We start from the raw sequence: 24,723 nt of genomic DNA, 5'->3' as shown, positions 1-24,723 counted from the left end.
TCTTTCTCTGATAAGATTCATTATTAGGTATTCCCTAGAGACAGACGTGTAAGTTATCTTTGTCCACGCTTGTTACAACAGTTGATGAGGTAAGAAATCAAACATCAAAGATAATGATCAGGAATCATTTTTATGAGGGAGGTTTAGTACAGGATGTTGGTGGGACAAGAACCCAGCACCAACACAGTGTGCACTGAGAACAACCCTGCTGAAAATAAGCGTGTACACAGTAGGTATGAGCACCTGCCAGATTGCTGTCAGAAGGATGACACGTAGTATGACCATTCCAGGAATATTCTGTTCACTAATCACATTGAAAGTAGTCAATAAGACAAACTTTTTCAAGTATGCCCAAGAGTTCAAGGGAAGGTTAAGTTTTCAGCCTCCAAAGTATAAGCAGACACATCAAGAAGAGGAATAATACCAGTATTTTGCTAGTTCCATGCACATTTTCTTCCTCAGCCATGAACAGACAAGATGGGAGGAAATCAGTAGCCCTTTTTTCACACTGTAAGGTGCTTAGTTAACTTTCAAGACACAGCAGATTGAGCAGCACTGGTCACTAAAATCTAAAAAGCTGCACTTTGCTGTGCAGCTGCTTCTAGAAGGGCCAGAGGGAAGTGCACCATAAAGAAACACACAGCATCTGGAGAAGGATCAGTGCACCATAAAGAAACACACAGCATCTGGAGAAGGATCAGAAGAAGCTAATAGGTGTTAGGGGAAGTCAGTGAATCAATGAGATGGTCGAGGTTATCTCTGAAGCTCTAACACAAATATGACAGGCATTAGCCCCTTAAAAGCAGCTCTGGGAAAACAGGAGAGAAGGCTAAGGAGCTCTATTATAACCTGCACACAGGCCACAGCTAAGACACAGCAGCTGTAGTGTGTGTTCTAGGATACAGGCCTGGGGGGGAAAAAGGCGAAATCTTTTACCCTTAAACTTGAATTGACCAATCCAGTTCATACAACAGCTTCACAAAGATCATAAACGAAAAAATCCTGTACTTCTGGACAGGGACCAGAATGGGCACTTGGGGAAGAACAGGCTTCATGAACTGCTACTTTCCACTGTCTGATCAAACTATATCCTAGTTGGAGAAGTGGAGAAAAGACATGCTGATTGAGGTCTCTAACTATCACTCATCCACTGTTTTTCATAACGCCTGGAAAAACATTATATTGCAGAATTCTCTTTCTGCTAAAGTTGACTGAAACTGGCCATAAAGGGTCAACAGTTATGACAGAGGACTGACATATGCAGTTACATAAGCCTGATTTTGGGAGGGAGGGAGACAGGGAGCGAAGGAGAAAGGAAGGGAGGAAGGATATCAGTTTTGCTCCGATTAAAACAAAATGAACATTTTACCAAAATAGTCGCATATTTTCTTTTGGTAGTTTCCACTTCCGGGTAACAAAACACTGGAGAATGCGGGCATCGATCCCGCTACCTCTCGCATGCTAAGCGAGCACTCTACCATTTGAGCTAATTCCCACTCCCCTCAGTGTCAACAGGGATCACAAAATTCTTATCTCACGGTGGACTTAAAGTCTGCAGTTCCATACATGTAATACAGTTTTCTGTCTTGCACTGGTCTGTCTATTCACAAACAAAAACATATACAACTGCGATTCCAAAACAGGTGTCATATAATAAATTTGTAGTAATTCATTCAGCATTTCCAAATGAAGTAGTAAGAAACAAGACAAACCAGAAAAGAAACGTTTTCTAGGTGTATGAAATAAAAAAATTATATTAGTTGCAATTCCTGAAAAATACTTTACAGCACTTTTACAGCATTTAGTCTTCTCCCCATAAAAATCAGTTTCTGGTTTTTTGGGGGGTTATTTTTTGTTGGTTTTTTGTTTTGTTTTGTTTTAGGTATGAGTAATTCTTTTAATTTATTCTAGTCAAACATATGACAGCAGTTAGAAATGAGCTATGTACATCTAAACAGTAAGAGCGTATTTCACTTCAAAATTCCAGTTCAATACGTGAAAACATTTGCCGTAGCTGTTTTTTCTCTCAGCACCAGCAAAACATGACACTGGAGAATGCGGGCATCGATCCCGCTACCTCTCGCATGCTAAGCGAGCGCTCTACCATTTGAGCTAATTCCCCCCACAACACTTTCACTTATCCTGTAACTATAGTTTTTAATAACCACAAATACAAACTACCTTCTCTTTACCAACTCTGTTCTTTTATCATGAGTAGTAACCCCAGGGCAACTGCTCAGAACACTTAATAGCATTTGACCTTGAGCTTGCCTACTTTTTTGTCCAAGTCGACAAAATCCCTGAGTAACGTGATAAGGCACTTCACGCTAACCTGCATGACAAACTTGCGACCTGGAGCATTTCAGTGCCATCCAACTCACACTAGATTTACGCTTCTTTGAAGAGGGCAGCTGCTGCTTCTGTGTTGAGGGAAGTCACATCACAGACAATGGAGTGGTGCAGCTTGAAGATAATAAAACTTGCTTTGCCCTGATGTCCTCCACACCATCTTAGAAAGCAAAAGTCAAAACCTGATTAAACTAGCTTGTATCAGTTCACATTAGTGTTGCCAAACAGATGCACTAAAGTGATCTGTGTTAAATGAAAGTATGTGGACACAAAGTCTTCACAGCTGCAACACCCTAGGAGAAGTAAAAAAATTTAATTAAGAAGGCCAGATTATTTTCAGCCATGTACGTTAAGGAAATTCTCCCAATCAAGTGAAGAAATAAGAAAGTTTTACTTACCATCTTATATGAAAACTTGGCAATCACAACAAATTGAAGATCACAAAACAATAGGCTGTCAATTATATGAAATACACATTTTAATCACTTCAGATAGTACTATTGCAGAGGTCCTTCCTCACCCTTATCTGACTTCAGCACCAAATAAACTGTTTTTCAGTGAGGTGAACTGTCAAACTTTAGGCCTTTTCAGTGGCAGCAGAGTGAGATTTGGGAGTGAAAAATAAGGAAAGGTAATCTGCTATTTTCATACTGACTCTAACTGCATAGGATAGATAAAGAAAACAGTACTTAGAGCTGAACCTTGTGAAATACGACATGGGAAAGATCCCAGCTGCAGATGTGCTGTGGGCCGTCACTGAGCCTAAGATATGTGCCTGTGAGAAGGACTGAAACCACTTTTGTGTATTTGTTTTTCCCCTCCAGTTTACTCCAGTGAGGCAGATAAAGCCAGTTACGATACAGTGCAAGAAATAGTAAGAACACATTTATTGTTGTGCAGACACTGAGGAAAGGCAGGGGAATATTTAAATTCTAGGTGAGTATTTGCAGTGATACTGCAGTTTAAGTTTCACATCTTGGCCTGAATCTGGACTGTGCTAGATTTGAAGTACTACCTTACTTTAGACAAGTTGTAACTAGCTGATGCTTAATTTCATATTTTCATTTGACTAGATGCTGTCACCCAGTAAATTAAATGCATTAGACAAAACCACCAGCACATGTATTGTTGGATTACTGCACACATTTTACTTTACTAGCAGAACTTACTTTTCTGCATTTAAACAGCAAGTGAGAATCTTATATATCCATATATATCTGTCTTGGTTTCGGCTGCCGCCGGCAACAAAAGCGCCACGCGGCCGCCCCTCCCCCCGCCGCCGTGCGGAGGAGAATGAAAAGAAAGAGGCAGAAACTGGTGGGTCGGGATAAGGGCAGTTTAACAGAACAGCAAACAGAGGGAAACAGGAACAACAATGATACAGATAAGGAGAAAACACGACAAAAACAGACCCTCTCTCTCGGACCGCACCGGCGCCGCACGCTCCCAAGCCGCGAGAGAGTTCCCGCCGGTGCCGCCCCCCCCACCGGGACCCAGCCTGACGTCACATGGTATGGAATACCGGGCTCTGTTTGGCCAGGTGGGGTCAGCCCCCACCCCCCGGCTGTGCCCCTTCCTGGAGTCCGGTGAAAATTAACCCTGTCCTGGCCAAACCCAGGACAATATCAGATATAGATATATATAGTATCTGTATATGGGTGTATATATATTATAGATATATCATTTTCATTGCCTTTGTTGTTTTAATAGTGTATCACTGCAATCACTGTCACTGTAAACTACATTTTTGTTCTTTAAATCCAAAAAGCATTCCTTGATTTAATAACCTGTGAATAGAGCTTTGCCAGTGTGCTACTAACCGACAGCACTAAGAATGACTACACTTGAATTTTTATATTTCTGAAGTGTTTTTAGTAGCCCCATACATTTAAGATGAAATACTGTTTTAACTGAATCAAAGTCAACACAAAAAGGTAGATGTACCTAGAATGTAACTTACGAAGATATAAATGAATACTTTATCTCCACAGACTATGATAAACATGAACTTCTAAACCATTACATTTACCACTTACATAAAACTAATGAGAAAATAAAGTTGGAGAAGAGAATAAAAAGTGTTGAAAAACACAGAAAAATCTCATTGCCCTTCAGTGACTTCTAACAGTATGCTTTCTAGATTTACAATAATTTTGGTATCTTCATTGTGAGAGGTAAAAAAGCAGTTTTCACTCCTTCCTGAACAAATGCTAGAGAAAGATTTGTTCAGGAAAGTAAGTATTGTTTTATTGAAGTAACATAGCAGAAAACGCATCAGTAGTACTACTCCTCATATGTCAAGTGAGTATCCTGACTTTTACGCTAACAGGCTTTCCACATAAATATAGTGATGATTCAGTGTTATTAAATAAGCAGACTGACTCAAGAAAGTAACTGTACCTCAAGCAGCCACACTATGATTCGGCAGAAGTAAATCTGCCCTTCGTGTCACACAAAGAGGGGAATTAGCTCAAATGGTAGAGCGCTCGCTTAGCATGCGAGAGGTAGCGGGATCGATGCCCGCATTCTCCAGTGTTTTGAGAGACTGAAAATCTCTGGTAGCGTAAGATTTTCTTCCATAAATTGCTCAGGTTTGTGAAAGAAAATACTTAGATAGTAATATATAACATTTCATACTGCAAACAAAACAGGAAAATAGTCTCTATTACCACAATACATATGTGAACTCTCTGAAAAACTGTTTCTTCACAAAATCATCTAACACTAAAGTTGTTTTTCTGTAATACAGGAAATTAAATTCACTTCTGTCCCTTACAAGTGCACTGTATTTTATGTGAGCATTTTTTTAGTTTTTAATTATATGAAAGGTTAGTGAAATTCTCTATTAGAAGATGTAAAAATACGTAGTTGTTTATACAATCATCAGCTCACCATAGAATTACTGTCTCTGCAGCTACCTTTCACCTGCTGTAGATTGGACAGGCATGACTCACTTGTTCCTAACCTGAGTTTCACCTGACATTCAATCTCTCACAATTTCACTCAATTTCTTCCTCAATGCAACACAGGAAAATAATTTGCAGTTAAAAAAAAATGCTCATCTTTCATCAACATTAACAACTTAACTAATTCATACAGTGCACGTGCTTCTTAAAATGGATTTTTAATCCTTACAAAACTGCTACAGAAAAATGCTTCTAAATTAAAAAAAACCCACAATGTAAGGTAATATATACAGGGCACTAAAACTGTATCATCACAGCCAAAAATCAGAAGAAACAGTGGTATCTGTCAGTGTGCTTTTTTTTCATTCTTTAAAACCCATCAACACGAATTTATTTCTTTTTTGTGCAGGCAGTTACTTTAATTTTAGACAAAACAGCAGTTTACAAGCCGTTCTTTTCCAAACCAGAAAAAAAAAATTACAATTGGTAACTGAAAAAATGAAGTATGGTTCACAATGGCAACAAAAAGTAACACTTGAAAGTAGCAAATGGAGAATGCGGGCATCGATCCCGCTACCTCTCGCATGCTAAGCGAGCGCTCTACCATTTGAGCTAATTCCCCATACAACACAACTACATCTTCTTACTTTCATTTTCTCACCGACAGAGTAACTTTCTACAAATTACCTCTAAACTTAATCTGCTGTCTCAAGTACAAACAAAACTTTGTACCAAAAAATGAACTGATTTTCTACTCTAATATCACATTGGTAGCTGGGCAGTCAGAGCCCACTGCTCGAGTTGTAATCCCCTGCCGAAGTTTCTCGTGGGCAGTAACAGAACACAACTTTCTGGTGAAATGCAGGAACAATTAGATCTTTCTTAAAGTACACTGCTTTTGACAGCCTTAGTGGGACTTTTGCCTAACATGAAATCTGGACTCCTTGATTTAACAGCATGTCTTTTACTCAGCTAAGCTGCATCTGGATAACAGAACATCTGTGCTTCCAAGCAAATGTAGCTTTATGTTTGCACCAAACAATTGTGACTGTTTAGAGGAATCTGTACACATTTAAAGATTATGTTTTTCTAAAACTGATTTTTCCTATTTATAATCTCTAGACGGAAGAGCATCAGCTAAATGACTTTCCATATTTTACAATATAATGGACATGACTGAATAAGTAGAGTTCTTCCAGTTCTTTCTCTTGTGGCAATGGAGTTCTGGGCCCAAGTTACACAAAGGGGGGGGGGGGGGGGGGGCAAACAGGCCCCCAGGCAAACAGAACAATGGGAAACAAAGTAATAGTCCACATTATCTATCTATATGTCTCTGGAATTTTTAAGGTGTGACAATATCACCAGATAGACATGCACACTCACAGATACATATAAAAATCAACAATACATAATTAAAATGTAAAATACAATCATAGCTATAACGAAACAGCAGTGAAAATTCTGTTCAGTGGTTTGGTTTCAGCTGTGCAAGATCAGAGCCAGAAACACACAAAGTAGGGTCTCCAATGTTTCTTGTTATTTGAAGTTAAATACCAGAGCCTTCTCCCTTTGAAAGTTGCATTTGGGGGGGGGGGGGGGGGGGGAGAAAGTAATTCTTTATGATTTCACGCTATCATAAAATAGAAGTAAAGCAAGCAAAAGAGATCTACTGTGCCAGAACTAGAACATGAAGATTTGCTGACCTAATGTGATTGACATATCACAACACTCACGTATCAACACAGTTCATGTGTTTCAGTTTCTTACTTCCTCAATTTCTATATATCGTCATTTAACTTGGAGGATTGAAGCCATATCCAGCCTTATTTAGATATGTGCAAATAGCTGCTGATTCAAAGTGCTGGAAATGATCATAATATGTGTGTTATTAATCAGTGGTCAACTAACTGTTCATTAGAAAATAACGCTGATGTGGATACAAAGAAGCAATAGCAGGCAGTAATAGAGAGGCAAGCAGCTGACTTTGTTAAAACCCTAAGTAAAGGAATCTTGGGGAACCATGTTTCTTTTCCCTCTAAAAAGAGGAAGGGGAATTTGAGTGAACCCTTCAGAAACCTTGTAATAGTCTGGGGCTTTGTTTTGCTTCGATTCTAAAAAAAAAAAAAAGAGAAAGAGAGAATTCAAAGAATCATAGAATGGTTTGGGTTGGAAGGAACCTTTGAAGATCGTCTAGTTCCAACCCCCCTGCCATGAGCAGGGACACCTTCCACTAAACCAGGGTGCTCAGAGCTCCATCCAACCTGCCCCTGAACACTTCCAGGGAAGGGGCAGCCACAACTTCTCTGGGCAACCTGTCCCAGTGCCTCACCACCCTCAGAGTAAAGAATTTCTCTCTTATATCCAGTCTAAATCTACCCTCTTTCCAGTTTAAAGCCATTATCCCCTGTCCTATCACTACACGCCCTCATAAAAAGTCCCTCTCCAGCTCTGTTGCAGGCCCCTTCAGGTGGTGGAAAGCTGCTACAAGGTCTCCCCGGAGCTTCCTCTTCTCCAGGCTGAACAGCCCCAACTCCCTCAGCCTGTCCTTGTAGGAGGCATGTTTCATCCCTCTGATCATTTTTGTTGCCTCTGGACCCGCTCCAACAGGTCCATGTCTTTCCTGTGTTGAGGGCTCCAGAGCTGGATGCATAATTGTGAACTTCCATTTAATATTGTAAATGTAGTACATCCTTGCCTTTCTGGAAAAAAAGAATATCTGAAACTAAATTTATTAAGTAACTTTAAAAACAACTCTCTTGCAGTTTCTTTCTTGATTTGCCTGAGATCCTTTAAGACACATAAATCACACTGAAATATAAAGATCTTTCAAGTCTCTCCTCTCCAAGGACTCACTGAGTTCAGGAAGTACAACAACCAAATTCTAGGCTTTGCAGGACATGTAGGTAAATACCTGAATAATAGATATTTGTTTTTTTTATAACTGGGATTACATTTGTGTCCATGAAATAAACCAGAGTGTGAAATTTTAGAAGATTTTGGTGAGCCAGATATTTGAAAAACACATCCTATGTCATTCTCTGTATATACAGTTCTTGCTATGCCATGTACAATTCAACAAGCATGCCTGTGGAAATCCTCTGCAGTCAGGAACTCCGTACTCACCCATAACCAAAAGTTACAGATTCGGAGACAGTGGACGTTTATCAGACCGTATCAAATCCCTCAAAGTCAAATTATATGCAACCATGCTTTAAAAGTATCTGATCACCCTAACTTTTACACAGAAACTATTTGGACAGGATGTCCTCCAGATTCTATCACCTGTTCAACCCTGAGAACTAAGCTCCTTGTCATTCTGCTCTTCCAACTTGATGTGACTTTCAAACACATTACTCTTACTCAGCCCTGTTTCTTTTTTTCGAGGGGGGGGGGCTCTGGAAGATCCCAGAGAGCATGACATTGTTGCATTAGCAGAATCTCAAAAAAGGAGGAAAAAAGGTGTTAGCAGAAAGACATTTAAAGCAGAACATCTCAAGTTTACATTTCATAGAATCATAGAATCATAGGTTGGAAATAGATCAAGTCCAACCGTCAACCTACTCCACCATGCCTGCTAAACCATGTCCTGAAGTGCCACATCTACACATTTTTTAAACACCTACAGGGATGGGGACTCCACCACCTCCCTTGGCAGCCTATTCCAATGCCTGATCACTCTTTCAGTAAAGAAATTTTTCCTAATATCCAATCTAAATCTCCCCTGATGCAACTTGAGGCCACTGCCTGTCGTCCTATCACTAGTTACCTGGGAGAAGAGACCAACACCTGCCTCACTACAACCTCCTTTCAGTTAGTTGTAGAGAGCAACAAGGTCCCCCCTCAGCCTCCTCTTCTCCACACTAAACAGCCCCAGCTCCCTCAGCCGCACCTCACAAGACTTGTTCTCTAGACTCCTCACCAGCCTCAATGCCCTTCTCTGGACACGCTCCAGCACCTCCATGTCCTTCTTGTAGTGAGGGGCCCAAAACTGAACACAGTACTTGAGGTGTGACCTCAGCAGTGCCCAGTACAGGGGCACAATCACCTCTCTACTCCTGCTGGCCACACTGTTCCTGATACAAGGCAGGATGCTGTTGGCCTTCCTGGCCACCTGGGCACACTGCTAGCTCATGTTCAGCTGGCTGTCAACCAACACCCCCAGGTCCTTTTCTGCTGGGCAGCTTTCCAGCCACTCCTCCCCAAGCCTGTAGTGTTGCATGGGGTTGTTGTGACCGAAGTGCAGGACCCGGCATTTGGCCTTGTTGAACCTCATACAGTTGGCCTCGGCCCATCGATCCAGCCTGTCCGGATGCCTCTGCAGAGCCTTCCTACCCTCAAGCAGATCGACACTCCCACCCAACTTGGTGTCATCTGCAAACTTACTGAGGGAGCACTCAATCCCCTCATCCAGATCATTGATAAAGATGTTAAACAAGACCGGACCCAAAACTGAGCCCTGGGGAACACCACTTGCGACTGGCCGTCAGCTGGATTTAACTCCATTCACCACCACTCTCTGCACTCGGCCATTCAGCCAGTTCTTTGTCCAGTGAAGAGTACACCCATCCAAACCATGGGCAGCCAGTTTCTCCAGGAGGATGCTGTGGGGAACAGAGTCAAAGGCCTTACTAAGTCCGGGTAGACAAAATCCATAGCCTTTCCCCCATCCACTAGGCGGGTCACCTGGTCACAGAAGGACATCAGGTTGGTCAAGCAGGACCTGCCTTTCATGAACCTATGCTGGCTGGGCCTGATCCCCTGGTTGTCCTTCACATATCCAGTGAGCGCACTCAGGATCAATCGCTCCATAATCTTGCCCGGCACCAAGGTCAGGCTGACATGCCTGTAGTTCTCATGATCCTCCTTCCAGCCCTTCTTGTAAATGGGTGTCACACTGGCGATCCTCCAGTTGTCTGGGACCTCCCCTGCTAGCCAGGGCTGCTGATAGATGATGGAGAGTGGCTTGGCCAGCTCCTTCCCCAGTTCCCTCAGCACTCTTGGGTGGATCCCCTCTGGCCCCATAGACTTGTAAGTGTCCAGGTGTCATAGCAGGTCATTAACTGCTTCCTCCTGGATTACAGGAGATTGTTCCATTCTCCTTCCCTATCTTCCAGCACTAGGGGCTGACTACCCTGGGAATAACCAGTCTGATTATTAAAGACTGAAGCGAAGAAGTCATTAGAGTACCTCAGCCTTTTCCTCATCCTTGTTGGCAATATTCCCCCTCGCGTCCAATAAGTGATGGAGACTCTCCTTGGCCCTCTTTTTGTTGCTTATGCAGTTGTAAAAACATTTTTTGTTGTCTCTTACAACAGTGGCCAGCCTGAGTTCTAGCTGAGCTTTTGCCTTTCTAATTTCCTCTCTGCATGACCTAATGAGATCCCTGTACTTGAATTGCCTGCCCTTTTTTCCATAAGTGGTAGACCCTCCTTTTTTTCATGAGTCCCAGCAAGAGCTCCCTGTTCAGCCAGGCCGGTCATCTTCCTTGCCAGTTCATCTTGCAGCACATGGGGACAGCCTGCTCCTGTGCTTTTAAGACTTGTACATACACGAATGGTTTTACTACTGTACAAAGCTCTAACTGTGGAAAGGATGGGGAAACTCTGTGAAGATGCTTCTGGCTTTGTAACGCACCACCACTCTCTCATTACTTTTCTTGCAAGTTCCAGTCACAGCAGTAGAAAATTTCTGAATGACTGTTTTTTTCTGAACCTTTGGCTTTCTTGTCGAAACAACCTACCTCATCCTTTACTAATACAAGTCCCTTCCTTCTTCTTATGCAGTGCTTCCAAAGACACCACTTGCAAATTCACTTTTAAGATAAAAAATAGCAGCAGTTTAAGACAAATACAGCTTTCTTTTTTTTTTTAATCCACAGGAACTCTGGGAATATTGTTATTTTAGGAATAGTAAAATAATTATCATAACAAAAGGAACAGAGAACAGAATCTTCTTCAGATGGTAGGATAACCAAAGAGGTGAAGAAGAAGGAGTAAGACACCAGTTATCATTGACCAAAGAAAGAAGAGATAAAATTCACAAGCTAGCACTCCCATCAGTTATAGAATACCAACTTCACTTTCTGAAATTGTCAAATGCTACTGCAGCATCCAAGATGCCAATTCCCTCACTAACTGATGAGGATCACTGGTCTAACTCCAAATTCCCACACTAAAAGTCCTGTACACATTCTCCCATTAACTCCAGTATTTTGTCACCTGCTCCCTCACTCTGAAACAGCTGGCTTTGGGAAAAAATGTTTCTCCCCCTCATATTAAAACCTAATCAATATGGAAAGAAGCATCTGAAATTAATTTGCAGAATATAATTAAGTTCTTACAGCTGCAATTATTCTGCAGATACCACAGACATTTCAGCAACTGGTTCACTGAAAGCCCCACTAGTCAATACGTCTGCCAAAATAGGCAAGCTTGCTGCTACCTCTACTCTGTGATATCTTCACATGACCAATTGGATTCTTGCACCAAGACTTCCGTAACAGGTCAGTTCATTTGCTTAGTCATAGAGTAACTAGAAACACAGCACTTAATTACGATGGAAACATTCCAGAGCACCAGTGTGACTAAATCCTACTTTCAAAAGGATTTGAGTTATGCCACAGTTGTGGTACTACACGTTCCAGTACACTACAAAAACAAACTAGCTTCAAATGAATTGGCTCGATTACTAAAAATACCAGTCAATATTTGACCGTGTTTTAGTCAGAATGCCTTCTACTCTCTTTGTGTGATTGACAAAAATAAGTGATTTTAGATCACCTACAGAGAAAAAGCACGATTTTCCTCCAAACAGGAATACTTTACTCTAAGGTTTGTATTTCAAAGAGAACAAACACACACACCCAAACCAACTGTAACCCTTAAAGGGTTTTCATTTGTGTTTGGTTGGGGGTTTTTTCCCTAGTATTCTTTCAGAATAAAAATTACTCAAGTCTTAAAAACACCTAGGCTGTAAAACAAATAAACAGAACCCTTCTAATTGCGTTTGCATTAGGCTTGCATGAACACAGCCCAGAGAGAAACAGGTTTCACCATGACAGCTTTGGAATGGTGAAGCACATCTACAAGGGCTTAATTAAGGGAAGTCCCAAGCAGGCTTACAACTGCACACAAACTGGCAAGTACTGCTGCCTATGAAACTTTTTGTTACTAGGCACTGGTAGTCTTTAGGCTTTAATACACCAAGTAGGGGAAAATTTACTTAATATCAAACAAAACCAAGAACTAACTACAAATTAAGCAGTGACAAAAGAACGTAAGGACGGCTACAGTATGTTCAATTCATTCTTCTAAATAGCCTAACCTTCAAGTTGATAGATTTATCACTAAAATGAAACAAATAAATATGTCACCAGTTCTATATCCAAATCTGTACTTAAAGCATTGAAGTAAACGTGTTCTGGACCTCAGAAATGATTTAATCAAAATATGGAATTGGGCAACAAAATCAACACCCTTCTTTGAGAAAAACAAAACAAAAAAAGGTACTGTAAATCACACAAAAAGCCAAACAGCAGGTCTGTCACGAGTCAGAAGCAACCACCTCCCATAACTATTTCTGTTCTTAATAGTCACAATAAAGCTTCATTTGTTGATAATGATTTTATTGATTGGTCACAAAATACTGCCTCCATTTTACCACCGTTCATCATTTTGTACCCAAATCACAAAACAAAAGCATGCCAAAAATCCCTCAAAACAACTAACCACCAAAAAACACTACAAAAAAACCCCAAAACTAGAAAGATTTGCTACTTCTAGTAATATTTGCCACTGCTATTACCTTGTTTGAGGAACATCAGTACAGTCCATCTGGGAGGCAATGTATCAGTACAAAATGCTGTAATATTGATGAAAGAATCAATGTTGGAAACAGATTAGCCAAGCAACCTAAGTAACTTCAGTTAGCATCAGCAGCCACAACAGAAGCTTGCCAGGGCCCAAATAATTCATACAAAGCATGCTGCTTTTGGAAGAAGTACAAAACCATAACATTCTGTGTGTGTATTTACCAGGTTGGCATTTAAGTTAACCTAATGCTAAGGAGGTAGTGAGCTCAGATCTCAGCTCAGAGGAAGACGAGACCATACTTTTATGCTACTCTCTGCTATTTCTACCCGGACTACGCAAAAATCACCATCATGATTTCAACCCATAAGATCCAAAAATTGGGAGGAAAGCCGAAGTACTGAGCAAGACATCTGAGTTATCATTCTCTCTCTCTAAAGGCATCAATGGGTTTTAAATATCTGTCCAGATAATCACAACAATTCCAGATTGGCAAAGACTTAATTCTGTTTCCAGATGGGGAAACAGGAAGTCATACATTAATATGATTATGCATTTCGGCTTCTTTTTTAGGAAAATGGGATATATTCACACCACAACTTCCTTCTCTGAATTTCTGAGAATACTTGACATCTCTGCCAACTGAGGGTTTCACCAACAGTTTCAACATCACAGGGCTTACGTGCAATGCCCTCCTTGAACTAAAATGGCATTATAGAAAAACTGTATTATTCATTTTACATACTATCCATTTTCAGATACCTCTTCCAAACAAACTGTTTAATAATAGTCAGAAAAAGTTGTTACAGAAGCAGTGAGATTGACTATGCCTCAATCCAAACGGATTTGCAACCTTTGTCTTCTAAATCACCACCGTAACAATGCCAATTTTCTCCACATTGCCTGTAACTCCGGATAGGAGAGAATGTGTACTGGTTGCACCCTGGGCTCTGTGCAGGCCACCTGGCTAATCAGCTATCACTAAACAGCACATCCAGGATTTTCCTCATGTTCCTTTCGAGGGTCTGCAAAGCTATCTATTTCTACAAAACTCTGAACAATTTCCTTATTTTTCAGATTTTTATCCATCTTCCACTTCTGGTGAAAAAGTTAAGTGGGGTGGGAGTGATGAAGATTTCCCAGTTTAGAAGAAGATTAAGATTCCTACGTCCTGTGGATTTTACTAATGAACAGAACTAACAGAACTATCTACTCACTCAATGCGAATTTCTCCTGAACAACAGAGAAGTTTTCAGAACAATAACCTCATCCAAACAAACAAAACAGAAAAAAGACCGGAGGAACTGGTTATATAGAATGATCTGAAAAGTACATTTGGCTGCAATGTTCAAAGATTAGAGGTTTAATGTACACAGAACTCACTGAAATTCAGTGTGTGTTCAGCATCTGGTTACTTAGGTCCACATGAAAATCTAACAGCTTGTCTGTTTTGAATTTAGATACCACCATACTATACAGTCATTTCAGAATTACAACAGGCAAACCAGACCTAACAGCAGAAGAGTTGCATTCACTGATGACGCTACCTGCGCACAGCACAAACCCATCACAACCAAGCCGAATTAAAAACACAGAAAGTTTAAGTTAGCACCCACTTCAACAAGTTCTTCAAGCCGTGTCATTCTCCGATTTGATTCTTCCACCTCTTCCTTGGGCTCAGTGATGCACTCTGAGCGAACCCTGGCTGAGCAGCACCAGAACGGAAGGAAAACAGTTAAATTTTTACTCACGCAATGTAAGATTGGTGGTGTAGCAGGCACTGAGGGGGATCGAAGGAGGGCTGGAGCCTGACCCACGGCAGCACAGCACAGCGGTAGGAAGCACCCCAGAAGAACCCAGGAAACCAGCCCCCTCCCGAGGAGCAGCAGCACCCCTGTCACCTCAAAACTACACTCCGCAAGACCCACCGAGACGACCACCACGACCAGAAACCCTCCCGAGTACAAGGCGACAGACAAACCTCCTCCGCCAGCTCTGCCTTTCGACGCGCTCAGGCCGCCAACGCCCGCGCTTCCCGCCCCGCCGCCCCCTCAGGGCCGGCCCCGCCCGCCGCCAGAACATTCTGCGGCGGCCGCCCTACTCCCCCCCCTCCGCCGGTTTTTCCCCCGTTAATTACAGGCGGCGCGGCGCAGGGCAGTGGTGCTGTGCTGGGAGTGCTGTCGCTCGGTGTCCCCCCGGCCCTCGGGGCAGTAGCCGGGATGGCGGGCGAGCCCTCGGCGGGAAGGCCTTGCCCGCCTGGCGAGCCTGCCTCCCGGGCCACCCGGTGCTGGAGGCGTTGCCCCCTTCAGCCGGCTGCGGAGAGACCTGCGGTATCTCGGGGGGGGCAGGCCGTGTTGGAAAGAAGAAGGTTTTGTCCCGAATGCGCTGGCTGTGAGTTGCAGGAATAGCAGCGGGGGGTGTATGCCTTCAAATGAACCTTCCTGTTTTTCTTAGAATGTAAATTCATAATTAGGTTTATGCTCGTGCGTTTTCCTAGGCATTGCTTTGAGGGTGGAGGTTGGGAAACATAATAAAAAATGTCTATATTGATCTGTGTTTAAGCAGGACGGAATTCTTACCTTACAACCGCATTTCTTGTAGTTTATAGCACTTGAGAGTATGACTCTTAAATAACTTGGATATCTTTATTTAAAAAAAAAAAAAAAGGCACCAAAACTTCAGGCTGGTTTGCAACTGTAAAAGCTGCTCCTGTCTTACAAAAAAATCTTGGCCTTTGAACCTTTAACACCAACCCTCAAGTTAACTGCTAGCAGGAAAAGGCAGTTTCACCAGAGGATGGGAAAACCCACTTTTAATCTGTCTTGCTGGCAGGTTTGGTGACGTGCGGTAGGATGAGCTGTTCCAGCTTGCTCCCTGCTTCCTTAGGTCCTTAGAGTCTCTGAAAGTTTAGGGAATAACTCATCTCCTGCACAAATGTAACTTTGTTATCTTTGTATATTGCTAAATATTTTTGCTGAAAAAAAGTAAATAGGAATTCAAAGATTACTTTCAGCAAGACCTGGTTTTCTGATGGCAAATCTAATGCCTTTCTGTAGCTGAGTGCTTCTTTTCCTAAATATTGTTAGTAAGATTACAGCTACTTCAACACTTGTCAGATGAATAAAAGGCTATGAAAATATGGTATTAGGTAACCTGAAACATGGTAAGTGCAGACTTTGAATTTGTCATTTAAGTCATTTAAGATTATAGCAGCATTTGAACTGATAGTAGCCATCTCTAAACAACTTTCTGTGAGGAAAGCTTTATCTTCTCTGAAGATAAAGACAAAAATAGGGTGATTTTTTTTTTTAATCCCTTTATTTTGGAAGAACAATACCCAACCAGGAAGTTACTCAGGAATCCATGGCCTAAATATGCTCTTTGTCATCCCTGCTAAAAATGATTTACCTTTACTATGGAGTAATTAGTGTTGGTTAGCTACCTCGCTCTAAATGCCTGCAGATGATCAAGTAAGCAGGTGCTGTTAGGCCCAGATGAGAGTCCACAGGTGGCTGATTCTGCATAAACAAGACCACACGAAAAACACATGTGCCTTACTTCAGTTGGATTTTGTCTCGCAGTTTCTACTTGGGATAAGAAAGCCTTCCCCAAGTGAGAAATACAGTTGCAGCTTTTGTAGCTTTCCTTGTAACTATCCAAAGACTTCGCTCTTGGGCTGAATTTTTTAATTTAAATTTGATTTGACAGTTACGTGCAGCTGATGATGCCTTGCAAGGGTCTCCTTAAGCTTTGTGCTACCAGTATTTGATCAGTTGTTTTAATTGTCTTTCAGAAAGGAGTTCCTGAGATACAGAAAGCTATAATGTTTTCCACTCAGTCTTTTCAACATTGAAAAGGTGCTGAATCTTCTGTGCATGTTCTAGCAGCTGCTGTAGAAAAATGAATTATTTATGCAGCAAAGATCTCTCCTTACTTTGTGTTACCAATACCTTAATTTCATACTGTTTTTATTAAAACGTTCTAGAAACATTAAAAAAAAATCAACACAATCATTCATCCCCCCCTAAAAAAATTTCTTTAACTCTGGCAGGACTAGCTTTAGTATTAAAAAAAAAAAAGGCATCTAGCATAGCTTAAACTTACAGATGGCCATAAATCCACAGCACCTTTATTTCTGATTATAACTCTTGCTTGCACTGTTCATGCTCTTGGAGAGCTGACAACTAACATTTTCTGAATACTGTTACCCTTTCTTCTGCTTCCTATTTTCCTGTGGCTGGCACAGTCGGGAAATCTGCAGCGAATCAACAGTGAAGTGTGTCAAGCACTGAGTCAGTACTGCCACGTAGAGTAAAGACAAAGTATTTCTACTCCGTGTTGCCACCTGCTGAAGCAGCCAGCTCCAGGAACAACTGAGTGCGTATGTGCAGTAGCTGCAAGCCATCCATCGCATGTCAGGGCTGATGCACATCGACCAGCAGATTCGGCGTCACCAGAAGCCAGTAAGACGACATGAAAACAAGCCAGGCCAGTTAGAAACCAGTCCGATGGCGATCTCACCTCCACTCGTGCTCTGGTTTGATTTCCCCTCAGCCTGGCCTAGGCTTGGTGGGCGAGTGACACCTCCCATTCTGCTGTCGTACCCCTCTGGGGAAGAAGCGTGGCTTGACTTTGCAGAGGGCCCCGGTCTGGCACAGCACTGATGCAGCACAAGAGCGACCTACTCTGTAAATGGAGACATTTGAGCAACGGAGTGTCACCATGTGGCAGGCTGCGGGCTGCATGATTTGGCTGCGTGTGCAAGAGTGCGTGGAGCCTATGGGGAAGAGCAGGAGTGCGCGCTACCGTGTCAGACCGGGTGAGTTTGTAAACCCTGCTCGCCCGACGGGAGAGCCGGAGCCGCCACCCGCTGCCTGGCTACATCGCTTCGCAGAGACACCCGAGAGACTTGTTGGAGCAGTGAGCAGAGGAAGGTGTGATGAGGCGCTCGGCCTGTGTGCGGTGGGGCCCGAAGAGCCCGGGCTGACAGCTACCCGCACGCGCAGGCTGTCGGAAGCTCCTTCAGACCGTGGCCGAGCTCGGGTTTGAGGCTGCCTGGGGGCGGCGTCCCGATCCCTGCCCCGACTCCCCGGTCGCTCCCTCCCTTTCGTCTGGGTCCGGGGAAGGGCGCAGCAGCAGCGAGGAGCCCGGGAGGTTCGGCAGTGCCGAGGACCGGGGTGAGCGGCGGGGCGGGGGACGCTCGCCCAACCAGCGCGGCCGGTTCCCGGGTGGGCGGGGCCTCGCCCTCGGCGCCCCCTGGCGGCAGCGGCCGGCCTGGCGGGGGGGGGGGCCGCACCTCCCCGGGAGAGCGCGCTGCGCATGCGCCAGCCCGCCGGGCGCTGGCGGCTGGAGGCGGGCGGCGTGGCGGGGCGTGCGCGGGCCCGTCGGCTGAGGGGGTGAGATTGTTCCCGCTTTCCGGGAAGTGGCGGAAGGAGGGCTTGTGCGATCGGAAGCTTTGTCCCAATAGACCAACTGAGCTAGTAGTAATAGCTGACTGTCTCTCTGGAGCTGCTTTTTGAGTTAAATATTGGCTGTAAACAAGTAAAGGTGAAAATGGAAATGTTAAAAATGGGTAATTGCCATACATCACCATGTTCCTTGTCTGTGATGTGGGTTTTATGCTCGGTGTCAAGTCATGCAAGCATTTGTAATGCTTGTGTGTTCATTTTTCAAAAAGTCCGTGTTTTAGGGCTATTAAAAGTAATGTATTGATTATCAGGGAAGTGCCTTTGGTGAGGTAATAAATAAGGGGAAATAAGGTAATAAATAAGGAAAATACAGATATGTTTTATTTTCACTGGGCTGTTGCCCCAGAGAAGCCAGACACCTTCCAAAAGGATGTGTCTGTGTGCATATATATATACACACATATATATGTATAAGTTTTGACTACAAAACTCGGTTTCATTTGGGCATATAATATTTGTTATTCATTAAACATTTCCTGGACAAGGTTTTTCATGCGTGTGTCTTGAAAATTGGAAAGAACATGGGTTTCCTTCTTGAATTTGGAACAGTTGTTCAATGAAAGTTGGGGGTTTATTTCAATAACACATTTGGTTTCTTGTAAATAACTTGATCTTTTGGAGAGCTTGTTGTATGAAAACAGCTAAATAATGAAAACTTATGTTGCAAAAGAGATGAATCGGGTTATTTTGGTAGTGTACGTGCTGAAAGATGTAGCGCATGATTCTAGCTGTAAGTTGCAGTCGGTGAGTAGAAGGAATGATGCAGCAAGAAGCAATGAATTTATAATTGAAAGTTGATTGTGTTGTGGTTCTCAGTAAGTCCAGAGTGTGTAACTGTAAGTTCTGAAGTTTTTTTTTCAGGTGGGGAATTAGCTCAAATGGTAGAGCGCTCGCTTAGCATGCGAGAGGTAGCGGGATCGATGCCCGCATTCTCCAGTGTATGTTTTCAACTTTTATTTCGTTATAAACCAGCGTTTAAAAATATTTCCTATTTACACTGAATTTTCTTGTATAATGTTTAAAGAAACGTGAAAGAACTGTAATCTAAACAAAATTAACATATTGTTTTGAATATTTCATTTTTTCTTTTCAAAATCATACGTTTATTCTTTTCTTACAGGAAGAAAAACTATAATCCTTTCATAAAATAACAAAACTGACATTTTAATAAAATAATAAATGACAGAAATTACAGCGAAAAATGAGGGATTTGTTAGTGTGCCCTTAAATCTTGGGTTTATGATTTCATTCATTAGTTAAATTTATATTTGGTATTATAGGTTAGTGTATAATGAATAAAATTTTGTATTTCTGCTGTAAGTAGTACACATTCTTTTTTGCTCTATTTTGATTGTGTAGGCTATTAGAAACAATGGGATAGAATATGTTATAGCTCTGTCACTCCTGGTAGCAAGACTACATTCTTTGCTTGTGAATTTTCACATCTGTGAAAATCATGGAAATTTTTTTTTGTAAATCTATGCTTGCACGTTTGAAGCCTTCATGAGATTTTTTTTTTAATTCTAATTTGATTTTCTTACTAGTTCATTTAGGTATTTAGCTGCTTGTTACTTCTGCATTGAGGCAGCATGAGGAAATAAGCAAAATGTACTTCTTGCAAATAGAGTGAATTTCTGCAATCAGGATCTTGGGAGTACACATGTTAAATCAAATGGAAATCAGGAAACAAAAATCATGAATTGGGTTTCAAGTTAAGGAAGGAGGAGATACTGTGCTGCATGGATGTGCAAGTAGTACCTGTTGAGAAAATAAGGGAGCTTGGAAGATCCTCTGATGACATGACAAGAAAGGAGTTAACCTCTGAATGGATGGGATAGAAATTGAATTTGCTTATTTCTCCTGTATTGTCCATGTACTGGAGCGAAAAGAGGTGTTGTAACTTTAAGACTGCTAGATGCTTATTGTTAAAATTACGCCTGTTGGAGAGAAAAGTGTTATGGTCTTCAGGAGTCCTCTCTGGGCTCAGGAAATGATTTAAATGTCCTTTTGCTTGGAATGAGACTCTACAGTTGTTTACTATGTGATTATTATAGCTTCTATGTTTTCTGTGTTCCTGTTGTTGCTTAATACCTGACACTTTCTGTGCTTTTTAAAGAGGGCGAGTAATGTTGCTGTTCTCAGCTCATCAGAGGCAAGTTGTGCACTGATGAAATGAGAGAATTCGGTGGGGCTCTGTACAGGTGCAGTCTGCAGTCGCTCGCAGAACTATGCCTTCTGTGACTGTGAGCTGTCTAGACAAATGACTGTTACATTTATGTCCAGCTTCCTATAATGGGGCTCTCACGTCTGTTAGGGCTTGTAAATGCACCACGGTATGCATAGAAGTAAGAGCTTTTTCTCATCCCATGCGGTGTTTTATGTCTTTACTTTTTAGGTAGACCATCTTGTGAAGAGTTTACTGGATTGAGAGAGGCAAAGTTCCCAGCCCCCAAAGCGCTACCTGTGGGAGGAGATTACCTGGTGATGGGTAAGTAGTTTCCAGAGCTCCGTGTCAAAGGAGTGATGGCTCTGGCTCTGTCTGCACTTTCTGAGACAGAAGCTGCATAGAGATTTTCTGTGTGAAGAACCATGAGGGAATTCAGCTTTCTTTGATTTTTATTATTATTACCAGACTTGTGCGCTCTGTAATATCGTGCTTAAATGAGTTACACAAGTCAGTTATTCATTCTGTGAAAAGTAATTTGCTTGTACTAAACTTGCTGGAAGATACTGTTCTCCTATGTCTGTGTTTGTTGTAGTCTGAGGAAGGGGAATAATTATTCCTTACTTGTCTTTTATCAATACTTTGTTCCAAATATTGCTTAGAAAGGGTGGGATGGAGCTTGGGAACCATCATTCTGGCAACTTCGCAGCCAGTGTTTTACAGCAAGAGGGCCGTCTGTAGAATCTGCACTCAAAAATCTCAACTCTGTGAAATGCTGCTTTTAAATAAACTTATTCCACAACATGATTGTAGTACACTGATTTTTCTGAGCTGAGCATGCTGCACATCTCTCGTAAGGGATGCTGTGTGATGTTTGACAATAAAGTTTATAAAAGGTTTTTGTTGTAATGATTACCATTACCCTGTTTTGACCAAGTTGTAAAGCAGAAGTATTTCAAAGAACTCTATGCTTTTTGAAGAGTGAGAGGTGACTTCATTAACGATGTGTAAACTCTTCATAGCTTGGAAGAAAAGGAACTTACACCTTTGAATTTTTTCAGCTTCTGCTTGTCTGGTATTTTTCCTCAAATTCAATGTTGCAGAAAAAACCAACAACAAAACCCCAACCATTGTATCCCAGTAAACTTCCCACAACAGCAGAAGAGTGAAACAAAATACCTGTTGGAGTCATTCGGTTCAAGGTTCCTCACCTAGGCCAGCGAGCTCGTGCTTTTTTTTCCATTTTGGCCTGTTTTATCTTTATTTCCTGTGGCTGGAATTAGTATTGTAATAATTTGTTGCTGCTATCCATAAGATGGGCCCTGCATCCAGTGGGCGGGTGCAGATACGGACGGACGGTGGCGTCTGCTGTGGGCTCGCAGAGGCTCACGGAACACGAGTCGCCTTGGGTTTGGTCAGCCTGCAGCCCTCATGGTGTTGTGTCTCAGAGAAACGCAGGCGTGCTCTTCATCGTTAGCACAGGGTCACCTGAGAAACACAGAGGAATCCTCCTGAAAAAATAAGTAAGGTTTGTGTAGTGTTCTCCAACGTACCTTTTGCACAAAGAATAGGAAAAGAGGGACTACTCATGGTGGTTTTTTTTCTGTTCAAGGCCACAATATTTTCTACAGTGATGTTACAGTAGTTTGAGGAGAAAAACCTTTGAAAATTGTGACTTTTTTTTCCCGTATCCTCACTGAAATAGGCTACAGAAGGGAATCCCTACAATCAACTCGTTGCAACAACAGAAAGCTCCACAGATGGTTAAAATGTAGCTGTAGGAATAGTTTCGCTGTACTGGAAAACTTATAATTCTGTTGGTGTAAATATTGAAACTCCTGCTTATTCCCGTTACGGAAACCCGGTCAAAACTAGTAACTTTACAAAAGGAACTGTACACCGATGGAGGCGTTCGGTCGGTAGCGAGCTGTGGAGGGGAGCGCGCAGGCGGCAGGCGCTGGTACGCGCCCGGGTTCGCCTGACCCGGCCCGGCCCCGCCCGCTGCCGCCCCCGGCGCGGCTGCCGGAGCCGGAGCCGCTCCCTCGCGTCCCTGCGAGCGCTGGCGGGGCGCGCTCCCAGGCCGCCGTTACCGAGCCGGCCGCCCCGGGCGGGCCCCGCTCCGCCGGCTCCCCTGGCCGCGGCCGCAGCTCCTCTCCGCCACCTCGGGCCCCGCCCCCCGGCCCCGCCCCAGCCGCTCGCGCGCTCCCGCGGCGCGTGCCTTCCCGCGCGCGCCTCCGCCCTCCAGAGCCTCTGTCGCCCTGCGGGAAGTGACGGGCTGTGTCAAGCGGAAGTGACGCGGATCGCGTGCGGGCCCGGACCGGTGGGGGGGTTTGGACAAGATGGCTGGATCCACAGGTCTGTGAGGCGGGCTTGGTGGGCCCGGGGCTGGCGCGGGGAAGCGGGGCACTGGGCTCGTGTTCGGGGCGTGCCCCCGCGAGGGCTGGAGGCGTCTCATTTCGGGGGGGAGGGGGAGGCCGAGCCGAGCTGCCTCTGGTGGGAGCGACCCGAGGGGGGAGGAGGATGAGGAGGACTCATCTTCTGGCAGGGGGCAGAGGGAGGCTGCAGGGTGCCGGGCCAGGCTAGGCTGTGCTCCAGGCAGGGTCCCTCCCCTCTGTAGGGCGGCGGTCCCCCCACGGGGGCCTGGCCTCGGGGGCCAGCGTGGGAGCCAGGGCTCCGCTTTCTGTTAGGAGGGTGCGGGAGGAGAGGCGGCTGCGTCTGCTGAGGGGCTGGGACGGGTCGGGGCGTGTGCGGCAGCGGAGATGTCACTGGCCTGGTAAAAACGCCGCAGGAGAAAGATTTTTACGAAAGACTTGTACTGATGTGCCATCTGGTGAGCATGGGGGTCGTGGCAGAGTAGTCTCTAGGATAAGGATGGTCTCTTTCCCCTCTCGGTGCAGGGGAAAAGAGGTCAGGCCCGTGTTGTGTTTTGGGGCAGAGGTACTTCCGTTTGGTGGCCACTGCAGCGTGGTGGGGAAGAGCAGTGAAGCACTTGGCTCCCTTTCGCTAGGCAGCCATTGGAGCTGAAGGGTCTCTCTTACAGGCAAATGGAAGGGCAGAGAGCTGCAAGTCATCCCAGTAACCAGTATAGCAGGTGTTGAGCACTTGCATGGCAGAATATTGTGGAAGCTGGTGGCAAAGAAAAGGACAAGAATATTGCTTCAAGCACTAAACGCAGAAGTTTAAGAAGCACGATTATACTTTCTCAGTTTCATTTCGTGAGAAGCTTGAAATGTGAAGAGACCTTTCCCCAGTACAAAAAGCTGAAGTCCGCAGGGCCTCATTTCCCCTGCTCTCACCCCGGAGACTTTGTAAGTGGGATCGACAGAGCGCAGGACAGGGGAATTAATTGACCTCAGTGGTCAGGCTAGGGTGAACATTGGCCATTGACTGGTTTCTGCTTCCAATCCACTGGATCATTTAGGGATTGAGGCTATAACAAAACAGAAGAAACTTTGGTGTATTGAAACTGGTCTTGGTACCTTACTGTTGATTCTGTGAGGAGAGCTGGGGCAGATTTTTTGGGGTAGGAGAGTCCTTTCCACCTAGTAATGTGATTTTGGGGGTGTGGGATTTACAGAGTAGAATTTGGAAAGGTTAAAAAAATTGGGGCATAGGGCAGCTCTTGCAACTCTGTGAAAGAGCAGTCCAAAAAGATACATTATTGCCTATGATAAACTGAGCCAGAATGGATATATTAGAGAAACTTAAGTATTTACTTGGTGTGGATTACTGCAACTTATTTTGTTAAAATTTATTGACTTACTTTATGGTGTCTTAAGTTTAAAAGGATTTTATTATTAGTTTTATTATGTACCAACCCCCAAAGACTTCAGCTTGTGCTGGAGCTCAGGCCTGGGATTTGCTGAAGTGCAGAGGAAGTAAACGTGGTTTAGGTCATCTGTATTGACTACTGGTGTTTGACATCACAAGTCCATTCAGTCTGGCTAGTGTAGAATAACAGTTACTAAAAATTTGTATAGTAAAAAAAGCTATTTTCTTCCTACATAGCTCGACTCTATAAGAAGATG

At 43.4% G+C, this 24,723-nt stretch overlaps 1 protein-coding gene and 4 non-coding genes across 5 annotated transcripts in view; 3 read left to right on the top strand and 2 right to left on the bottom strand.

Moving 5' to 3' along the window:
* Positions 1 to 2,049: 2,049 nt before the first annotated feature.
* TRNAA-AGC (transfer RNA alanine (anticodon AGC)) lies at positions 2,050 to 2,122 on the bottom strand. Its single transcript has one exon. It is a non-coding gene; the product is annotated as a tRNA-Ala (tRNA).
* A 2,686-nt stretch (positions 2,123 to 4,808) lies between these two features.
* Positions 4,809 to 4,881, top strand: TRNAA-AGC (transfer RNA alanine (anticodon AGC)). Its single transcript has one exon. It is a non-coding gene; the product is annotated as a tRNA-Ala (tRNA).
* Positions 4,882 to 5,804: 923 nt separating this feature from the next.
* On the bottom strand, positions 5,805 to 5,877 carry TRNAA-AGC (transfer RNA alanine (anticodon AGC)). The gene has a single exon. It is a non-coding gene; the product is annotated as a tRNA-Ala (tRNA).
* Positions 5,878 to 19,394: 13,517 nt separating this feature from the next.
* On the top strand, positions 19,395 to 19,467 carry TRNAA-AGC (transfer RNA alanine (anticodon AGC)). The gene has a single exon. It is a non-coding gene; the product is annotated as a tRNA-Ala (tRNA).
* A 3,476-nt stretch (positions 19,468 to 22,943) lies between these two features.
* The window catches only part of UBE2V2 (ubiquitin conjugating enzyme E2 V2), a 28,774-nt gene continuing 26,994 nt past the window's right edge, over positions 22,944 to 24,723 (top strand). The window contains exon 1 of the mRNA XM_075416185.1: positions 22,944 to 23,050. Coding sequence (XP_075272300.1) covers positions 23,035 to 23,050 — 16 coding nt within the window. The 5' untranslated portion in view covers positions 22,944 to 23,034. The remainder of the gene's footprint in view (positions 23,051 to 24,723) is intronic.

Source organism: Opisthocomus hoazin, chromosome 3 (assembly GCF_030867145.1).
Source record: "Opisthocomus hoazin isolate bOpiHoa1 chromosome 3, bOpiHoa1.hap1, whole genome shotgun sequence".
NCBI lineage: Eukaryota > Metazoa > Chordata > Aves > Opisthocomiformes > Opisthocomidae > Opisthocomus > Opisthocomus hoazin.
Note: the sequence above shows the minus strand (reverse complement) of the source record. Positions and strands in the feature narration are given on the sequence as shown.